Raw genomic sequence first — 18,687 nt, forward strand, 5'->3', positions numbered from 1 at the left:
AACACCCACTTGGACACTTGTAAAGAAAGGAATATTCTGTGCAAAAGGACGATTTCTGTTAAGGTTCCGCCTCTGAGAGTGTTGCCTCCATTGAAAGCAAGGATAGAGACGAGAGGCACCAGCTGGGATCACATCTCTAAACTGAACCGAGCAGGCAGTGTGTTGGGCCCTAGACTGGTGCCCAGTGAGTGGGTCTCCAAGCGGTGAGATTCACGTGATGGAAGGCTGGGGGCTCCCGAGAGAGCAGACACCACAGGCATATCCTGTAGAGCTTATATTTAGGGAGACAGGACCAATCCTTTGTTCTCTAGATATTATCAGAGACCAATCATAGCATTTGTCGGCATTTTCATAAACAACCTGTGCTCAAATATCCCTGTAGCAACTCTCTTTGCTAGTTCTTTTATGTTTTTCATTCATTCACTCCGCCTTTTTTCTAGTAAATGGCTTTTATTGACAAATGATTCAGGAAATTCTTATTTGAAGGTAACATTTCATATAATGAAGTAATGTTCCCATTTGTCAATAACAGACAGTTTATAACTAAATCTACTACTAGATTTGGAAAATTCACTGCGAAAGAACACAGTTATTAAGGAAGTGAGCTACAGAAACAATTTGGAACAAAATGAAGATTACTAGGGCTGAGACACAAGTTTAGCCGTTGTTATCTGAGGAATATAGTACCAGCTGTATGCACGTGTGTACACATATAAGAAGGGGCTCAAAATTATTCAGGGAAAAATTCCATTATCTTTGATTTTTCTACAACATTTTCAAGCCTCTTTAAATATATCTCTCTCTATATATGCTATTTTCTTATACTTAGTCTCCAAAATTGTGATTATGCTTAAGTTTTACATCATTTATGTCATTAACTGCACACTGTCTGATGAAAAGATTTTTTTATAAAATAAAACTAAATTTTTCTGAAATAAAACTAAACTGATAAAACCCAAAGATATCAGCAACAAAAAACTATATATGTGTACATGTGAATATATACATGTATAGCTTGTATATATAGTTTGCTGTGAGGTGTGTATATGCTGTGAGGTGTGTGTGTGCTGTGTATGTGTGTGTGTGTGTGTGTGTGCACGCGCACCCACACGTACACTCTGGCCAGGCTGTCATAGTTGCTTTGATTCTGTGCGACGTACTAGAGCGTGGTTTCAATCCCAGACTTCACTGGTGAAGGTGCAGATAGGTGACCACCATGTAATCTCTTTGCTATTTCTGATGGCATCTTGTTAGCTGATTTGCAAAGTCAATTCAATGCGACAAGCTGACATCCTTGCATAAATTAGTCTCATTGTTTGCATTTGAATTCCAACAATAGGAATTAACTACAGTTCCTTGGTTCCTTTTAATTCCCAGTTTTACAAAAATATGTCCATGGCTGACAGGGAAACAGGAGTAAGAATGGAGTTAGCTATTGGACTCCCGAGTATATCTCTTTGGGCTGTGGCCCTGTTCTTTACTCATAGTGTAGCTTGGGCAAAATAAACATTTTCCTGGAGGAAGAATCTCCTTAATACTGATCAAGTATTATATAGATATGTGGTTGTTTTTTATACTTAGCCTCCAAAATTATGATTATGCTTAGCCTATATATCACTTTATGTCATTAAAGGCACACGATCTGATGGACAGATATTTTACAACATAAAACTAATTCCATATTTCTTTATATAAAACCATACATGATGATCTGAAAGGCATGATTTTCTACCCTCATGATTCTACCCTCCCAAACAGAAACTCCCAGGCACTGCCGTCCAGGCATGTGTGGCTCAGAGGAACCTGGGAGAGCAGGTTCGAGTGCCCCCTGGGGTTCTCATTGCCCTCCTTGTGCAAGGAGCACCGCCTCCTTTGTCCCCTGCAGTCCAAGCAACACCCATTTACCAAGAAACAAGATGGGCAGAACGTGGCCTGTGGATGTCTCTGACAAAGTGCAAACGTTTCGGCTTCTTCTTTGGTAAACGAGGAGATTGTCCCTAGCGCTTAATACTCTACAAACCCAAGTCTAGATAAAGACGTGAGTTCACCTCTTACACTCATAAAATAATAATAAAAAAACCAAGCCTTCTGCCTTTCAGCCATTCTGAGTCATAGCACCCTTTGTGGGGTTTGCAAGACTACAAATCTCTATCGGGGCACACAGCCCCATCTTTCTCCCATGGAGCAGGGTGATAGGTTTAACAAACCCAACCTTGAAATACCCCAAATCAAACTCACTGCCATTGAGTCAGTGCCCACTACCACTGACCCTGTCAGACTGGGCGTGAGTTTCTAAAACTGAAACTCTTTAAGGGACTGGCAAAGCCGCGGGTGGTGGGGAACTGCTGACCTTGCAGATGGAAGCCCGGCTCTTAGCCACGACGCCACTGGGGATCCTTTACCTGCAAGAGCAACATCAAATCTTGGGGCGAAGGAGTTCTTCATTAGAAAGAGACAGGGACAATGGAGAAATGTTCAAGGGTAGGAGGAGTCTGAGGGCATGTCTGAAGGACATGGCACGGCTCTGTGACAGTCACTCTCCAGGGAGTTAGGAGCACGTTGTCACCGTTGGCCTCGATATCCTGCTGGGATCATCCAGCTGGACTTTTCTTCGGATGTGTGAAGGAAGCCTTTCAAAGATTCCTCCACACTGTGAACAGCTCTCGTATTTTCAGGACATGCCACACACTTGTTCTTTCTGCTTGAGAATAGAATGCCAGTTTTCTTTTGTTTGGGGTTGTGTGTAAACAGACATAAACCAAGGTGTCATTTCAGCCTTTTTTTCTGGCTTACAATTTAGTACATTAATTACATCCATCATATGCTCAACCATCACCAGAATCCCCTTCAAATTTCCTCTTTGCTGTTTTCAACGGGTGGTACACATGGCAGGTACAGATGGCCTGTGCACCCGGTGTGCTGTCTTGAGCTCACAAATTCCTGTGAACATTTCTAGAAGATTCCGCTTAAGAATATTCCTAAAGAGTGTCTGTAATCTCCCAAACTACGCACCATGTGACACAGCTGAGAGTCACCTGTCAATCCCACTGTAAATGCACTCGGTGTGACGTGAATCTCGATGAAGACTCCATGCAATTTAAATTGATGTGGCAATGCTTTAATGAAGTCTTATTAACTTGGGATCGATGAGCTAGAATCACCCCAACTGACAGAAATATGCACTTAAGGAGAAAAATTCCAATATGGTATAAACGTAAACTTTATGAATTTTAATATTAAAATAATATTGAAGCTACTTCTATTACATATGCACTTGCTCATAAATACAAAGTTTCTCTAGATCAAGATCCATAGGGGTTCACAACTGAGTGGAACCTTATCTATCACCCAGAATAATGACATTGCATAGGTGAGGTATATGGGGCTCACAGAGGTTAGGGGTGTCCTCTAGGCCAAACAGCTAATTCAGAACTGACTCAGACCAAATTGTAGGTCTATTCAGGGTCCTCCTGGCATCCTCTCAGTGTCTTCTCCCACTGTCTGATACCACTCACGTAATTCTGTGTAATGAAGCTGCTTAATCTATTTTTATCATTTTGTCAAATTCACCTTTTCAACATTTATCTTAAAAATTAACATGGGAGCTGCTGAGCCATCTCCGACTCATTAGACAATTATTCGTGCTTTAAAGAGCATGTTCTATTTAAACATGCACACACAAGAGCCCGGTGTGTTCGTCATAAATGGTGGGAGTGGCATCATTTCCCACAGGGTCTTCTTTGCTCCGACAGATTTTCAAAATACCGCACTTCAGACATCATAATGTTTTACTTTCTGCACACATAGCCACATTTTCACAGAAAATCCCTACTTGCTAAAGGGCAGCCAGAGAGGACTTTTGTATTCAGAATGAACTGAAGCTGGGCTGGTAGGGGAAGAGCTTGCATGAGGACGGGAAAGGTCTGTGCCCAGGCAAGTTGACGTTCAAGGTCAGGTTAAAAGGTACGCTTTGATCTCTCTACTCATTTTCCTTTCTCATGATGGTGGAAAGTGCTTTTAATTTAAACCTTGTCAAAAAACTTAAACCAAATTCCACTGAAAGCAAAAAAGAAGGTTCCAGAACAAACTGACACAACCCTGGAAGCACACACTAATCTATGCCAAGCAATTTGGAAGGCTAATGACTATTCCTAAAAAGGTGACTCAATGGAGTGGGGAAAATAATGAACATTATCACTGATGTCACATGTAAGTAAAATTTTGCTGATGATAATTCAACAATGGTTGTCACAATACATCCACAGGGAACTGTTAGAAATTCAAACCTGATTCGGAAGAGGATGTAGAATATGGGCGGTCATTGCTGACATCAGATGGATCATAGCAGAAAGCAGAGAACAGCAGAAAGGTACTTACTCGTGTTTTATTGACTGTGCAAAGGCATTCCACTGTGTGGATCCCAACAGCTGGATAACGTTTTGAAGAATGGGAATCCCAGGACACTGCACTGTGCTCCAGCGGCAGTCATTCTAACAGGCCTAGGGAAGATGAGCGTGGTTTGAAATCAGGAGAGGTTCTATATCATTTGGGTTACATCCTTTCACCAAGTTTATCCAGTCTCTATGCTGAGCTGGTAATACAAAACTCGGCTCCATAATCAGGCATCAACATTGGAGGGAGGCTTATCCATGACCTTTGGCATACAAATAACACAACTTTTCTTGCTGAAAGAGAGCACACTTGAGGCTCTTGCTGACGGAGATTAGAAACTGCAGCCTTCAGCATGAATTGCAACTGCATGTAAAGGAAGCACAAATCCTTGAAGCTGGACCAACAGACAACATCTTGACAGCAGGAGGAAAGATTAAAGTTGTCAGTGATTTCAGTTTACTTGGATCCACACCCCATGCTCATGGAAGCAGCAGCCCAAAATCATTAAATGGCGTGTGGCATTGGACCAATCTGTGGCACAAGCCCTCTTTGAAGTGCTGAAGAATAAACGTGAGCCCTTGAAGGACTAAAGTACATTTGCCCCACTGCTGACATGTCCAGAGAGCTCACATGCGTGTGGGAGCTGGACAACAATAGGAATACCAGGGAAGAATCAATGCAGTTGATTTGGGCATTGATGAAGAATATTGGAAGAACCTCAGACTGCTGGAAAGGACAAATCTGCCTTTGAAGAAGCACAGCTAAAGTGGACCTAGTCCCCTATACTCTGAGAAGGCGTTCTGGAGAGCAGAACCACAGCTGTGAGGGGGCTCAGGACTGGGCAGTATGTTACCCTGTAGTACGTAGACTTATGCTATGTGTTTCTTGTACGTAGGGTTATACTATGAGTTGGTTGTACGTAGGGTAATACTATGAGTTGGTTGTTAATAGGCTTATACTATGAATTGGTTGTACGTAGGGTTATGCTATGAGTTGGTTTCATGTAGGGTTATACTATGAGTTGGTTGTATGTAGGGTTATACTATGAGTTGGTTGTGTGTAGGCTTATACAATGAGTTGGTTGTATGTAGTGTTATACAATGAGTTGGTTGTATGTAGGGTTATACAATGAGTTGGTTGTGTGTAGGGTTGTACTATGAGTTGGTTGTACGTAGGGTTATCCTATGGGTTGGTTGTGTGTAGGCTTATACTGTGAGTTGGTTGTATGAAGGGTCATACTAGGACTTGGAACCGATTTGACGGCACCAAGAACACGCTCCAACACCGCACATTTTATAAAGAAATTTCTTCAAATGGTTGGTATGGACTCCATGCTTGATGCTCTTAGGACAGTGTCAGCCTTGGGAGGTAGGCATCAGTCCCCATTCAGACTTCACCCTTTAATAAACACACTTTTTCTCACCTGTTTTCCTTTGGCACTGGGCTTTTGCATCACAAAGAAGGTAGAGAGTGAAATAGTTTGCTGCAGGTCCAAAGTCAATTAAGTCCATTCATTCAAAAGCCCTACTGGGAAAACTGTTCCTTCCAACAAATGCTGTGGCCCAGGCTTCTGTTCAGAAAGCACTCTTGGCCCTGTGTGTCCTGGGGACATTCCCCAAACAAGCCACCCTTGTCTGAAAGAAAAACAGAACCCAAGCAACGTACCTGCCATTAAGTCCCTTCTAGCTCATGGTGACCATTCGAACTCATGACAGCGTGTGTCTGAGCAGCACCCTGCTCCACAGCGTTATGCAATGCCTGGCTGTTATCTTTCAGAGGTAAATCACCAGGCACTCGTCCGAGGTGTGTCTGGATGAATCCCCATCCTTCCAGTTAGTAGCCTTAAGCGTAACCCTTCTGCCTCTCGGGGGCTCTGTATCCACCACCGTGAGGGACTTCTTACCCAAGTCTGTAAACACGATCCGGAGCTGGCCTGTGCTCGCCTGGTGCTGTGGGTCCATCCATCTGTTTGAGGGACACCACTGAGCGGGTCCCTTTCTGCAAGTGCTTCTCTGTGTGAGCACATGGAGGCTAAGTTAGAAACGGAAATGAAAAATCTCCCTCTCCTGTCCTTTGGTGACCATGCAGCCTCCCTGTGCAGTTCTGGACCGATGGAAACTAGGCAGTCTTCCTCCTCTTTCTCATTCAGACCTTTCCTACGAGGAGGGAGGTCTATGCATTTCCCTTCTACAGGTCTCATCCCTCTAATGGCTTTCTTCCTTTCTTCCATTGGCCCTTCCTTCCTCCTTTCCTCCCTCCTTTCCTTCCTTCTTTCTTTGATTTTGCTGGGGGCTGAGTACATGGAACATGCTTAAAACACATTAAGAAATGAAAGCTGGTCACTCTTAATGATGTGTAATTATTTCCCCCAAATGTAAATTAGATGCATTATAAATGCAGTGTCAGAAAATATCAACATTGTTTCATAAAGCAACAGAGTTCAAGCATTTCAAAGTGATTTAAGACTTTTCTAAATTATATTTAAAGAACATGATCACTACATGAAAGACACACGAAGCATCACTGAATTGCGTTTAGGTGGCACTGCCTGTGGGCTCTGCCAGTTCATGAGTGACAAAGGCGGCTCTGTGCGGGAGGGGGGTTGGGCGGAAGGGGAGGAGGGGTAGGGGCTGCATACATGACCACGGCCTTGGCCAAGTCTGCACTCAATTATTTCTCTACAGCATGGTGCCTTAACCTCTGTGAGGCCGATGTACCCCAGCTATAAAATGGAATTGTCTTGGTGAGGTTTAAGGGTCTACCCAGCCCTAAGATCTAGTGACTATTTACCGAGAAAAGTATGTGTTGACATGTAAGTATGTGCGTAAAATCGGAGCCTTGGTGGAGTAGTGGTCACATGTTGGTGCCGACTTCGGCAGTTCAAATCATCAGCTTTCCTCGGGAGAAAGATGAGGCTTTCCATGCTCATGAAGAGCGACAATCTTGGAAACCGACAGGGACAGCCCTTCACTGTCCTACGGGGTTACTACGAGTCAGAATCCCCTCGATTTGGTATAGGCATGAAATAGATGTGCCCCCTTTTTGGTTTGGGTATTAAAATCCCTTCAACTTCATGCCACGCTGAGAAATTCACTTACAAGATCTGCTTATGGTCACTGTGGGTCTCCATCCCATTAGACACAAAAGTTAATAAAGTGTCACCAGCCAGAGCCTGCGTGGATTTGGCGTAGTGGCTGCACAGGGGCTGCTGATGGCAAGGGCAGCAGCCATAAGCCACTAGCCTTCCCAAGGGGGACACAGGAGGCATTCTACTCCTGTAAAGAGTCAGTCTCAGGAAACCGCAGGGGCAGCTGGGCCCTGCCCCGCAGGGTCGCTGGGAAGTGGCTCAGCTCCATGGCAGTGAGGGGTTTTGGGCGGCATCAGATTCACATCAAGCGGAGCTGACGGACTAGCCCAAGCAGGAGTCCATGATGAGTAGTTTGAGAGATTGCAATCTCCTTCTTGCTTATTTTCTCATAAACTGTTTATATGAACAGAACGGCACAACTCTTTCCTAACATTTAAGGTTTATTTTCATCCCTTTACAAGAAAACAAGGTGGGTGTGATAAAGGCTTGTGGCTTTCTCTCAGGTCAATGCAAAGATCCCCGCTTCTTCTATCGTCAAGGAGAGGCTACTCCAGCTCTTTACCATTCTATGAAACCTCCCAAACCAAACTCTGCTGCCATCGAATCGATCCGGACCCTGGGTTACTCAGGCTGTTCATCTCCACAGAAGCAGCAAGCCGCATTGTTCTCTCAGAGCAGCCTGTGGCTTTGAACCGCTGAACTTGTGGTTAGCAGCCTGGTATATAACTCACTTTGCCACCAGGATTCCTTAAACACTGTAGAACCAGAATGTTAGTAAGGCCTGGGGCCCATGTCTGAAGCCGCACGGTTATCAAGGCCTAGAGGGAATGGCTTCTTCATGAGCCAAAAGGTGGAGGAGTCGGGGAAGCCCCTGTGGGCAGGGAGAGTCTGAGGTGGTAGACTCCAGTCACCAGCCAGAGTGCCAGAGGGCTCTGCTTCCATGTTCTGCCAGGATCCCCCACCTGCGCTTTAAATCTGATTTGTGAATGTCACATCTCAGAGAGCGTCCTTAGTAGGAACATTCTATTCTTATCAGAAAAGAGGCAGCGTGGTTTGCTAGGCACTGCGACTTGAGAAGCACAACCACTTTTTAATCCCTCTATTAAAGAGAGAAGGGGGAGGGGAGAGAACGTAAAGAAAGAGCTAACCTTCGCACTTAAAACCCTTGGATTACTTGTGGTTGGTAGTTTGTCTTATCTTTCCATTAGTATTAGCAGTTATAGTAGGAAAAACAACAGTTACTGAAAAAGAGGATGTTGTACGTCAGGAGTACATACAGGCTGTGTAAGAATTATGCATACCATGCAGGGATTGTTAAAGGCTGCATATTGTGGGTCTGGTGTGGGGAGGACGCAGAGGTAGCATAGGAAATCAAGAGGCTGGCCAGTGCTTCTCATGACCTGAGATGGTTTTCATTTTGCTCCAGAACAACCAATGAGTCAGGACTTCCAGTGTTTGACGGAGAGTAATTAACTAAAAACCCAGAACCAGATGGGGACGGTCCTGGACCGACATAAAATCTGGCTCTGAGGAAAGGGATTTTTTTCCTTGTAAGACAGGATACACCAGCATTTTTTGACACACAGGCAGGTGTGCCTTAATGGCCACAGGGAGAAGATTTTTACTTAAACATTTTCATGTGCTAGCAAATGTAATACTTATACCAACAGAAATCTCTAAGAGAAGATCAAGAAACACACACTTAGAGATGATAAGTCACAATCCTGGTAAATTTAATCCCAAATAAATTAGGTGGGGATGATAGATCTATATCCTTCTGTGTGTCTAGGATGCCCACATTGAACAGAAGCTGCAGTTGAAATTTGGATGACCTCGTCCCGACAAGGAGCTTTAAACATTGAGATGTTCATCACTTGGAGGGTTGCCATTTGCCCTTTTGTTTACCAGTCCATCAACTCTCCACTCTCACCCCACCACCCCCTTAAGGAAACTCTGGCAGTCAAGTAAAGCAAAACTCACATGCTTTTCCCACTGTGTTCTACAACTGGCAAAACAGCTGGCAATGACAGCCCAAGTCTTTTGTCAATTGAAAAGGACATTGGGGAGATTGCTTTAAGACTGGACCAATACTGATGTCTAAATGGTCATTTGTGAAAATGACGATTCACGTGACCTCACTGGGATTGGTCTTATTGGAGAGGATTCTATTAGGTAGAGGAAGCAGTTACACTCGGCTTTTGGCACATAGAATAAGAACAAGATAGCAATGAGAACATCAGACTACTCATATGTACTCTACTTGGGATCTTGATGATGTCAAAGTTGTGCTAAGATCTCTTTCAATTTTAGTCAGATGTCCTACTGGGTGGCATTTCAGTGCTGTAAATAGTCTATAATAGTTTATGAATCAACTTGACCTGTAGCAAATATTCAATTTGGTCATATTGACATCAATAGTTAATTGTCTGGTTAAATTATTGTTTTATTTAAGATGTTTCTTTTATGCTTCTTCAGTGCTAATTTCTATTTGAAGCTATCAATTTTACTGGCTTTTAAGTGTGTGCTCAGTATCACGTTTTGTAGAGAGAGGATACGCCTTAAGCACACAGGGAGAAATATCATCTGTTATAAGAATGATAGTGCTCAGTTCCTCTTTTTATCCATATTCTTTCTCATTTAAACTAGTAGGGTTGCATCCTGGAACAGCAGAATGCATGAAAGGAGCCCTGATGGAATAGTGGGTTATGTGTTGGGCTGCTACCAGCAAGGTCAGCAGTTCGAAACCACTGGCCACTCCTTGGTAGAAAACTTGGCTTTCTGTTCCCAGAAGGAATTGCAGTTGTAAGTGCCCAGCAGTTCTATCCTGACCTATTAGGGTCGACCAGCAAGGTCAGCAGTTTGAAACCACTGGCCATTCCTTGGTAGAAAACTTGGCTTTCTGTTCCCAGAGGGAATTGCAGTTGTGAGTGCCCAGGGCAGTTCTATCCTGACCTATCAGGGTCGCTGTGAGCCAGAGCCGGCTTGATGGCAGTGTGAGTGAGTGGAGACCGCGACTTACATGAACCAGGCTGGGTCTTCCATGAAATGAAGACAAACCAACCAAAAGCACACTGCCATTGAGTTGAATCTGACTCATAGCGATCTTGAAGACAGAGCTAATTTTTACTGCTGTGCCCGCCCCTCCCACCCTGGGGGTTTATTTCTACTATAATTCTTATTCAATATCCGTTAAGCTAGCCCGGATCTCCTCTGAATGCTGATGGGTACCCAGCCCGTCCCACATGATTACTAATGTCCCCATTTGAAGGTGAGAAGTGGCTTCCCAGACAAAGGGGAGGTCTGTGCCCTGGTTTTCTATCCCCAGTGCTCTAACAGTCTTCCAATTTGGCTCCAAATCATGGCGTGGCAAGGGTGCCCCATGAAGCAAAGCAACCGCCCCCCTCCCAACAGTGAGCTTGTCACCTTCCTCCCCCCATCCAAACAGCCCTCTGATGCCACCTCGCTGGTGCCTGAACTTAGGAGCCGCTAGGAAATCTGGTTTCCATTCTAGTCCATCTATTTTTACATTCTCTGTGAGGAATTTCTTTGCTCTATTAATTATTTACCCAGCATGAGAAGTTCTCATTATTTTAGTAATTTAAAGTACATTTACATACACCAAATACATGATTATTCAGGAAACCATATTTGTGTGTGTATCACTTATCTTCAGTTAAATTACAGTTTCTTTTTAATGCCTTGCCTCCTTCACCAAAAACTCTTCAGGTGATTTCAACCGGCAGGGATAGCGAACTATTTTTGCCAAGGACCAAAGAGTAAACGTTTTCAGGTCTGTGGGCCACATGATCTTTATCACTATTCATGCCTGCCCTTACATGTGTGCTAAAACAATTTTATTTACAAAACAGGAATTGGACTGGTTTTGACTCTTGCTAACCCTTGCTTGAGACATTGCTGTCGAGTGAATTATGACTCACAGTGACCCAGTTCTAAAGCAAAAGCATGTGTTCATCCATTGCCATAGATTGCCTCTTATAGTGTTCATTGGATAGTTGTAGGATGCTTTGGAGGACAAAAAAACCCAAACAACCCCAAAACCCACCAATCTACTGCCTTCATGTTTATTCCAGATCATAGTGGCCCTCCCGTGAGGGCAGAGGAGAACCGGCTCCGTAGGGCTTCCATGTCTGTCATTCTTCAGCATTTACCCAGAGAAGCCACAGGTCCATGCAGATGACAGACCCTGAGGTTAGCAGCTGGACCCAACACCACCAGGGATCCTTTTGAAAGGACCCACTCTAAAGGCCAGTCCCATCTCCTGCGTGCATTCTGTGGTTGGTGAAGAAGCGAGGAGAACCGTGTACTTGCCTTTGTTACAGACCGGTGGTCATCACATGGGTCCAGCAGTGGAAGAGTGCTTAAAAGGAGCCCTGTGTCCCAGCCATGCTTGGGTGGGGACTGGTAGCAACCTCGCGGTGTTGGGTATCTCTTCAGCACTGCATGCTATCAGAGTGCTTTGCAATCAGGCTCATTAGCCGCCCTTCCCAGCCGCTACAGGGCACTAATTGACAGGCCTCTCCAGTTTAGCGTGGAGGACCAGGGACTTGCTGAGGGTCCGTCGTGAGTGGCTTATGGAGCTCATTTGTCTCTGGGTCCTTTCTCTCTTGAATGAGCAAATCACTTTTTACTTTTTTTTTTAAAGACATCTCTAGCCACTCTTGGGAAATTTCTGACTATTGATTCGCCTGGCTGCTTTTCAGGGTAATGCTATCGCACACATTCCAATTTCCCTTAGTTTCTTTTTGAATTTTTCTTCCCCTGAAGCTTCCCAATGTCACCTCAGCTCAATTTCATGTTAGCTATGCACCGGAAGCATTGGCTCAGTTCTTTACTCGAGCACAGTGCGCAGAACTTTGGCCACTCTATTCCTATCCAGGTCTTTACCCAGAAACTTCAGGGGGAAAAAATAAAACATTTCAACCAGACAGAGTTGTTTGGGTCGTTGGCCCCATCATTCTCCTGAGAAGCAACCGGTAGAGTACCTCAATGCATGGCCCACTAACCCACCAGGGCGCCCCAAACTGCAATAGCCTCTAACAGACAGGGAACAAAATCCCCATGGATTATGGCCATAGGCCATGGAAATGTGGTATTTTATATCTGCCTTCCAGTGATTCCGTTGCTTAACCTCTGAATGGCTTTAGAGCATTCCCTCTGAGCGGGCACTGTTTGAGACAGTGGGCATACAGCCTTAAATAAGAGAGCCTACGTCCATGGGAAGGGTTCGTAGTTGATCACTCTTTAAAAACCCATGCATAAATGTTGTCCCCAAGCATCAATCACGTGAAGGACAAGAAAGAAGGTGACAAGAGATAAAGCCAGATGGACAGACAGGGAACAGCCAAACCTGATGTTGCTGACCAAAGTATGTTAGGGTTTGATCTCGGCTGCTTGGTAGTGAGAGGATTGGGGCGAGCGGTTGATATCATGTGCTTTACATGGCTTAAAAGGCCACGCTCTGTGGTGAGTGAGCCCAGATGGCATTGGGTAGACGAATGGAGAAGGCCCGGGAGCTGGCACGGCAGTCTCACAGAGACGGTCGGGTAAGGATGGCAGTGAAGGGTGCTTGGGTTCCTGGTCTATTTTGGAGGTAGAATGGAGGGTGTTTATCGGGGTGGGTCACTGCAAGTCCAGGGGCCACCATTTGCATAGACAGTGCAGTTAATGGAGACCCAGGCCCGGTGCAGTGTAGCAGCCCTGAGACAGATGCTCTGCCTGCAAAGCTCTGGTGTGTTTAGTTTAGACCCGCTGGTGGACCCAGCCTTAAATAATGCTTAAGTGAGCTTATATGTTTCGGTCCAAACTCTTGTTTTCAACACATACGCTTTTGTAAGAAGGCAGGTTATAAATAAACCCATTTCCAAATGGCACACAGATTTTCTCTCTGCCTGTTTGGAGCTGTTTGTGAAAGTACGAGCTCATGCTTCCATGGCGCTTCCTTTGCTCCTCCGATGGTGTCATCCCGGAGGGCAGCCTTGAGTTTTCCCTGCTGGCAACTTTGTCCCTGCCAACTAGGCAGCAGCTGCACAACCCCGCTTCATTCTGGCCACCTTGTGATTGGAAACCGTTCAGCATTCGGTCCTGGCTGGCACTCGCAGATGAAGTTGCCAGCAGATGGATTGGGTGGGCCTGCAGCCTCACAGGAACCTGCATGGATTAGGAGGGCGTGAAGCTGACTGTGGTGCTCTTCAGGAGGGCTCTCTCTCGCCTTGACCTAGCGTCTTGTTTTGACAGTTTTATGTGCTAGATGACAACTTATTAAAGAAACTTAAGATTTAATCTTGCCAAAGCTGAGGCAGCAAACACCACCCCTCAGAGCACACATTTCTTAGTCTACGCAACACGTATTTCTTACAAAGAACCCCTTTTAGGTTCTGGGGCTCTGACTTGGCTCGTCTTCCATTGGGTTCCCATGGTGGGTATGTCGTACGATTGTGTGCTTGTTAGAGGCTGTGCGAACGATTCTAGCTCATAGGGACCTCGGGTACAGCAGAATGAACTACTGCCTGGGTCTCCACCATCCTCGCAACCTTGGTATGTGTGAGCCCATTGTTGCAGCCGTTGAATCAGTCCTCTTTTTCATTGGCTCTCTACAAACGCAATGTCCTTCTCCATGGACTCACGGAAACACCATCTTTACTTCTAAGGAGCATCTTGACTATACCTCTTCCAAGACAAATTTGTTCTTTTTTTTTATTTTGTTGTTGCCTTCACACTGATGACTTGCTTCCTTCCTCTGACTCTACGCCACTCACACCTCTTCTCAGCCTCTCCCTTTATAAGAAGACCAATACCTAAAAGTACTCACACGTACTCCTTCTAGCCCACAAGGCCATGAACTCCTATCATTGTCAGCCTGACTGAAGAGCAAATTCTTCTTCTTACTTTTTCCTGCTAATTTCAACGTTTTCTCATTGGAGTCATATAGTTAATAAAAGAAAAGATAAGCATATGCACTAATTACTTGAGATGGAATATACATAAACCTAATTGTTCATATCCATGTTAGGTTCCCATTATGCCGATGCTTTCTGACTCCTGCAGCGTGACATTTGTCTTAGCTGTCAAGTTTGGGGGTTCAAGCTTCTTTGCTCTTCAGCTTACCTTGTCACCAGTGAATTCTTTCCCATTGTAACCCAGCCGTCACTTTCTTGTTGACGTCTTCCCTGCAGCCTTATAACTCGGTGGCAACGTCATGACCGTCTGTGCTCTAACTCCACTGACTTTAATGTCAGCCAGCTTTGGAAATGATAAATGAGAGGTGAGTGACTGGATATGATTTTCTTGATTTCCCTAGTTGGCAACATTGTGCAACCTATTGATGGTCCTTCTCTTAATGAAGTTTAATGAAGGCTAATCACTTTTTATGATCTTTTAAATTTTTTCACTGCTTGAGACTGCATAATGATTTTGATGGGAATCAGTACAGACCTTGGCTGCTTAAGTCTAAAGTCCATGTCTACTTTTGGTGTATGGGATATCCCTAGTGACCATGTAAGTGACTGTCTCACCGTATTTGGCCTTTATTATAACTTTAGCAATGGGCAAAGGCGATTCACTGTACTTAGGATAAATTTATTTTGTTGAAATAGTAATAACTGACTAATGAGAGAAAAAATAGGGATAATTAAGGTGTATATAAATAGCATTTATTTATTGAAGACAAACCATTAAAGAAAGGGTAGTATCACTCATTTGTGGTCATCTTAGTATTCTAGAATTGTACTTTAGATATTTAATTTCTAGTTGAGCATATGTCGACTACCAGTACAAGGACAAATAAGTCAGGCCTTCATTTCCCCACCTATGTTTGAGAGGCCAGGGAAGGAGCCACAGGCTCACATATTAATTTTGCCATATGTGCAGGCACCCTCACTGAGCTGCTCCCACACGCAGGAGCCTGGAGGTGCTGTGGGTTAGGCATTGCGCTGCTCATTGCAAGCTCATGGTTCAAACTCACGGGGAAGCTGTCTGCTCTCATGAAGATTTACCATCTTGCAAACCCCATGTAGAATCACATGAATCAGAATTAACTTGGTGACTGTGTGTTCTGTTTTCTTAAATGATGAAAGTAACATCTAGATGGTCAAGCCATGTTCAACAGCAGAGCCAGGAGTGAATTCTACGTCTTTCATACAGCTCCTTCAGGACTTCCTAGAGCCCCTTCTCTTCCTTTAAGAACTGCGGCATCCTTTCATTTTGGAAAGCAAACTTAAATTGTAAAATGTATCATTAAATCCATACCTCAGCATTTAGGTGCCCTTATGGTTTAAATTAAGTCCCGTGCGGTGTGGAAACAGTTACACGCTAAGCTATCAGCAGAAAGGTTGGGGGTTCAAGTGTGCTCAGAGGCTCCCTGCTGAGAGACCTGGCAGCCCCTTCTGCAAAGTCAGCCACCAAAAGCTCTTGTTGGACAGTCCTGCTCTGGTGTGCATGGGGTCTCTGTGAGGCAGAGCATCGGGTGGCAGATATTTGTTATTTAAGAGGACTTGAAGCATTTAATCATGAGGATCAAAGACCAACCACACCCTGCCGTAGGCTTAAACCTCCACCTAAAACAACATTCTTCACAAGTTGACTAACGAGCAACAGCACGACAACTGGAGAAAATGCAGACACCGTACTTGGATCCCAACCAATGCCCATGGAAGCAACAGTCAAGAACTCAACAGGTGTATTGAAATAGAAAATCCTTCTGCAAAAACAAACAAACAGACACAACACCAGCCCTCTTCAGATTATAAAGAAATGAAGACGCCATAAAGGACTAAGGTGCAGTTGAAACAAATCTTGGGATGTTAGTCGTCCCTTATGCTTTTGAAAACTAGACAATGAATTAGGAAGACCAAACAAGAATTGATGCTTCTCAAGAGATAGTATTGGTAAGTCTAGTAAACAGACCCTGGGCTGCCTAAAGAAAGAAAAGTTAGAAGACATTGGGGAGGGAGGGTAGAAGAGGAGCTGATACCAAGGGCTCAAGTAGAAAGAAAACATTTTGGAAATGATGATGGCAACATTTGTACAAATGTGCTTGATACAATTGATGTATGGATTGTTATAAGAGCTGTAAGAGCCCCCAATAAAATGATTTATTAAAAAAAAGAAAATGATTAGGGCAAAAATGTAAAGATGTGCTTTATACAATTGATATATGTATGGATTGTGATAAGAGTTGTATGAGTCCCTAATAAAATGTTAAAAAATAAAATTGCATGATACATTGTATCTAATGTAAAATGAAAAGGCAAATAAAAAAATCTAAAAATAGAAAACAAAAAGAATGAACCATCTATCTTGAGGGGAAAAATGCAGCCAGCATGCTCCTTAGAAGCGAGAATGACGAGATTTCCAGCTCACGTACTTTGAATATACCTTCAGGAGGTGTCATCTCTGGGGAAGGACATCACGATGTCACCCCAGATGGCCCAGGACCAGGCAGAGTCCCTTCTAGTGCCTCCGCACTTGCCACGAGAGCACTGATTTTGGAGCACCTGACAACAAGATCAACTTTTCGAGCTCTCAATACCCCGTGGTCGTGCCCAGCCGCCCAGTCCTCTGCAAGATATTCCCGTAGCCAGGAGATCAAGGATTCCAGGACACAGAACAGAGCGAGAGCTTCTAGAGTGAGGGGGCGATTAGAATAGCTGTGGGCCCACACTTAGGGACTCGGAGGTATTAGCAAGTTAGGAGTGCATGTTAGCAACATCATCAACATCTCATTGACAGCCCGCTGGAGAGTCCCAGCACGTAGAGAAAGTGAGTGGCTGAGAGCTGTTTTGACTAATACAGGCTGTCTAGGAATTTTCCACCTGTGAGGAAGCTGACCTTTAAAAGGACTAACCCCTTAGCCACGGTGAAGGAGAGCCTGGCCCCTCCTGCCCCAAGGCTTCTTTCTCTGACCCTTTTCTGAAAGTCACAAATGGCACGAGGTGATGCTGGGCTGCTGCTTCATCTGCCGGTACCTTCATTTCTACTGCCTGACAAGTGTTAGTCGTCCTTGTGTGACTGCTCAAAGTTTGAGCAGAAAATATGTCCATTGTGTTGCTCAGGAAGCTTCCTCAATTTCCACAGAGCATCTTCTGCCAATTTTTCTCTCAAAGCTGAATTGGCATCTCAGTTTTCATGAGGCCGCCTTGTTGTCCATCTCTTGAAATTAGGAACAATTTGTTCTTTGGACCACGGCCGCAGTGCCCTGCCCAGTGTGTGTGTGTGTGTGTGTGTGTGTGTGTGTGTGTGTGTTCTTTTTTAGCTAGCGTTGTTGTTCTAGTAGGATGTTGTAGGTATTTTTAATTTCACTCCTTTTGTAGAGTCATTTCCTACTTGGGGGTTGGAAATATGGATGTCCATGTACTTAGGGCACGTGAGTTTCCTGTCAGTCCTTGCATGCTCCAAATCACAGAGGCGACTCTCTTCAAGAGTAAAATCGACTCCCAGCTGTAGCCAGGCGATGTGCACCGCAGTTTTCCTGCACGTTTCTCTTCATACCAATCAGGGTTCTCTGTCACAGCCCTGTACACATTTGGGGTTGGGGAGTTCTTTGTCAGGGATGACTGTCCTGTGCTTTGGGGGCTGTTTCCCAGCACCCCTGACCTCAACTACTTGGATGTCAGTACCAACCTCCTAGTTTGAGCAACTGGAAATATCTGCCAACATCAGCGAAGATCCACCCTGGGGCCCCCAGTGGAGGACTCCTCCCCTCAATGAAGGTGGGAAACAAACAAGGGGTAAAACCTGCTGACGGGCAAAGCAAAGCTATCATTGTGAGAGCAAAACCCTAGTGCAGTCGGATCACTGGAGGTGCTGTCGGGGAAGTGTTTGACTGCTGACCCCAAGCTGGCGAGAAAGAGGAGGCTCTCTGCTCCCATCAGGATTTGCAGCTGTGGAAATTGGAGTCAGAATTGACATGATGGAGCCCCTGTCATACAAGTCATCTAACTCCTAGACTAAGGTGATCTCACACCATTTTACCCCATCTTATAGGAGAGGGCATTGAGACCGAGATGGTCTTGCCTTCTGAAGGGGGTGTCGAGTACTTTCTGGAGAGATCTGATAGGCTCTCATGTTGACCTGGTAGGATGAGGTATGATGTGCTACAGCTCTGACTTGGAAGATGCTAAAAACATAAACCGATCTGTCTTGGAAGGAGAACAACCAGAGTGCTACTTAGAGGCACGGATAGCTAAACT

General features: G+C 44.7%; 1 protein-coding gene across 7 annotated transcripts in view; it reads left to right on the forward strand.

The window, feature by feature from the left end:
* The window catches only part of CCDC85A (coiled-coil domain containing 85A), a 268,506-nt gene that overhangs the window by 184,847 nt on the left and 64,972 nt on the right, over positions 1-18,687 (forward strand). The window contains exon 4 of one of the 7 annotated variants that reach the window (XM_075535864.1): positions 14,674-14,762. The exons of the other annotated variants lie outside the window; for them this stretch is intronic. Within the exon in view, the coding sequence (XP_075391979.1) occupies positions 14,674-14,700 (27 nt within the window). The 3' untranslated portion in view covers positions 14,701-14,762. The remainder of the gene's footprint in view (positions 1-14,673; positions 14,763-18,687) is intronic. 7 annotated transcript variants of the gene reach the window in all.

This window comes from Tenrec ecaudatus, chromosome 17 (genome assembly GCF_050624435.1).
Source record: "Tenrec ecaudatus isolate mTenEca1 chromosome 17, mTenEca1.hap1, whole genome shotgun sequence".
In the NCBI taxonomy this organism is placed as follows: Eukaryota; Metazoa; Chordata; class Mammalia; order Afrosoricida; family Tenrecidae; genus Tenrec; species Tenrec ecaudatus.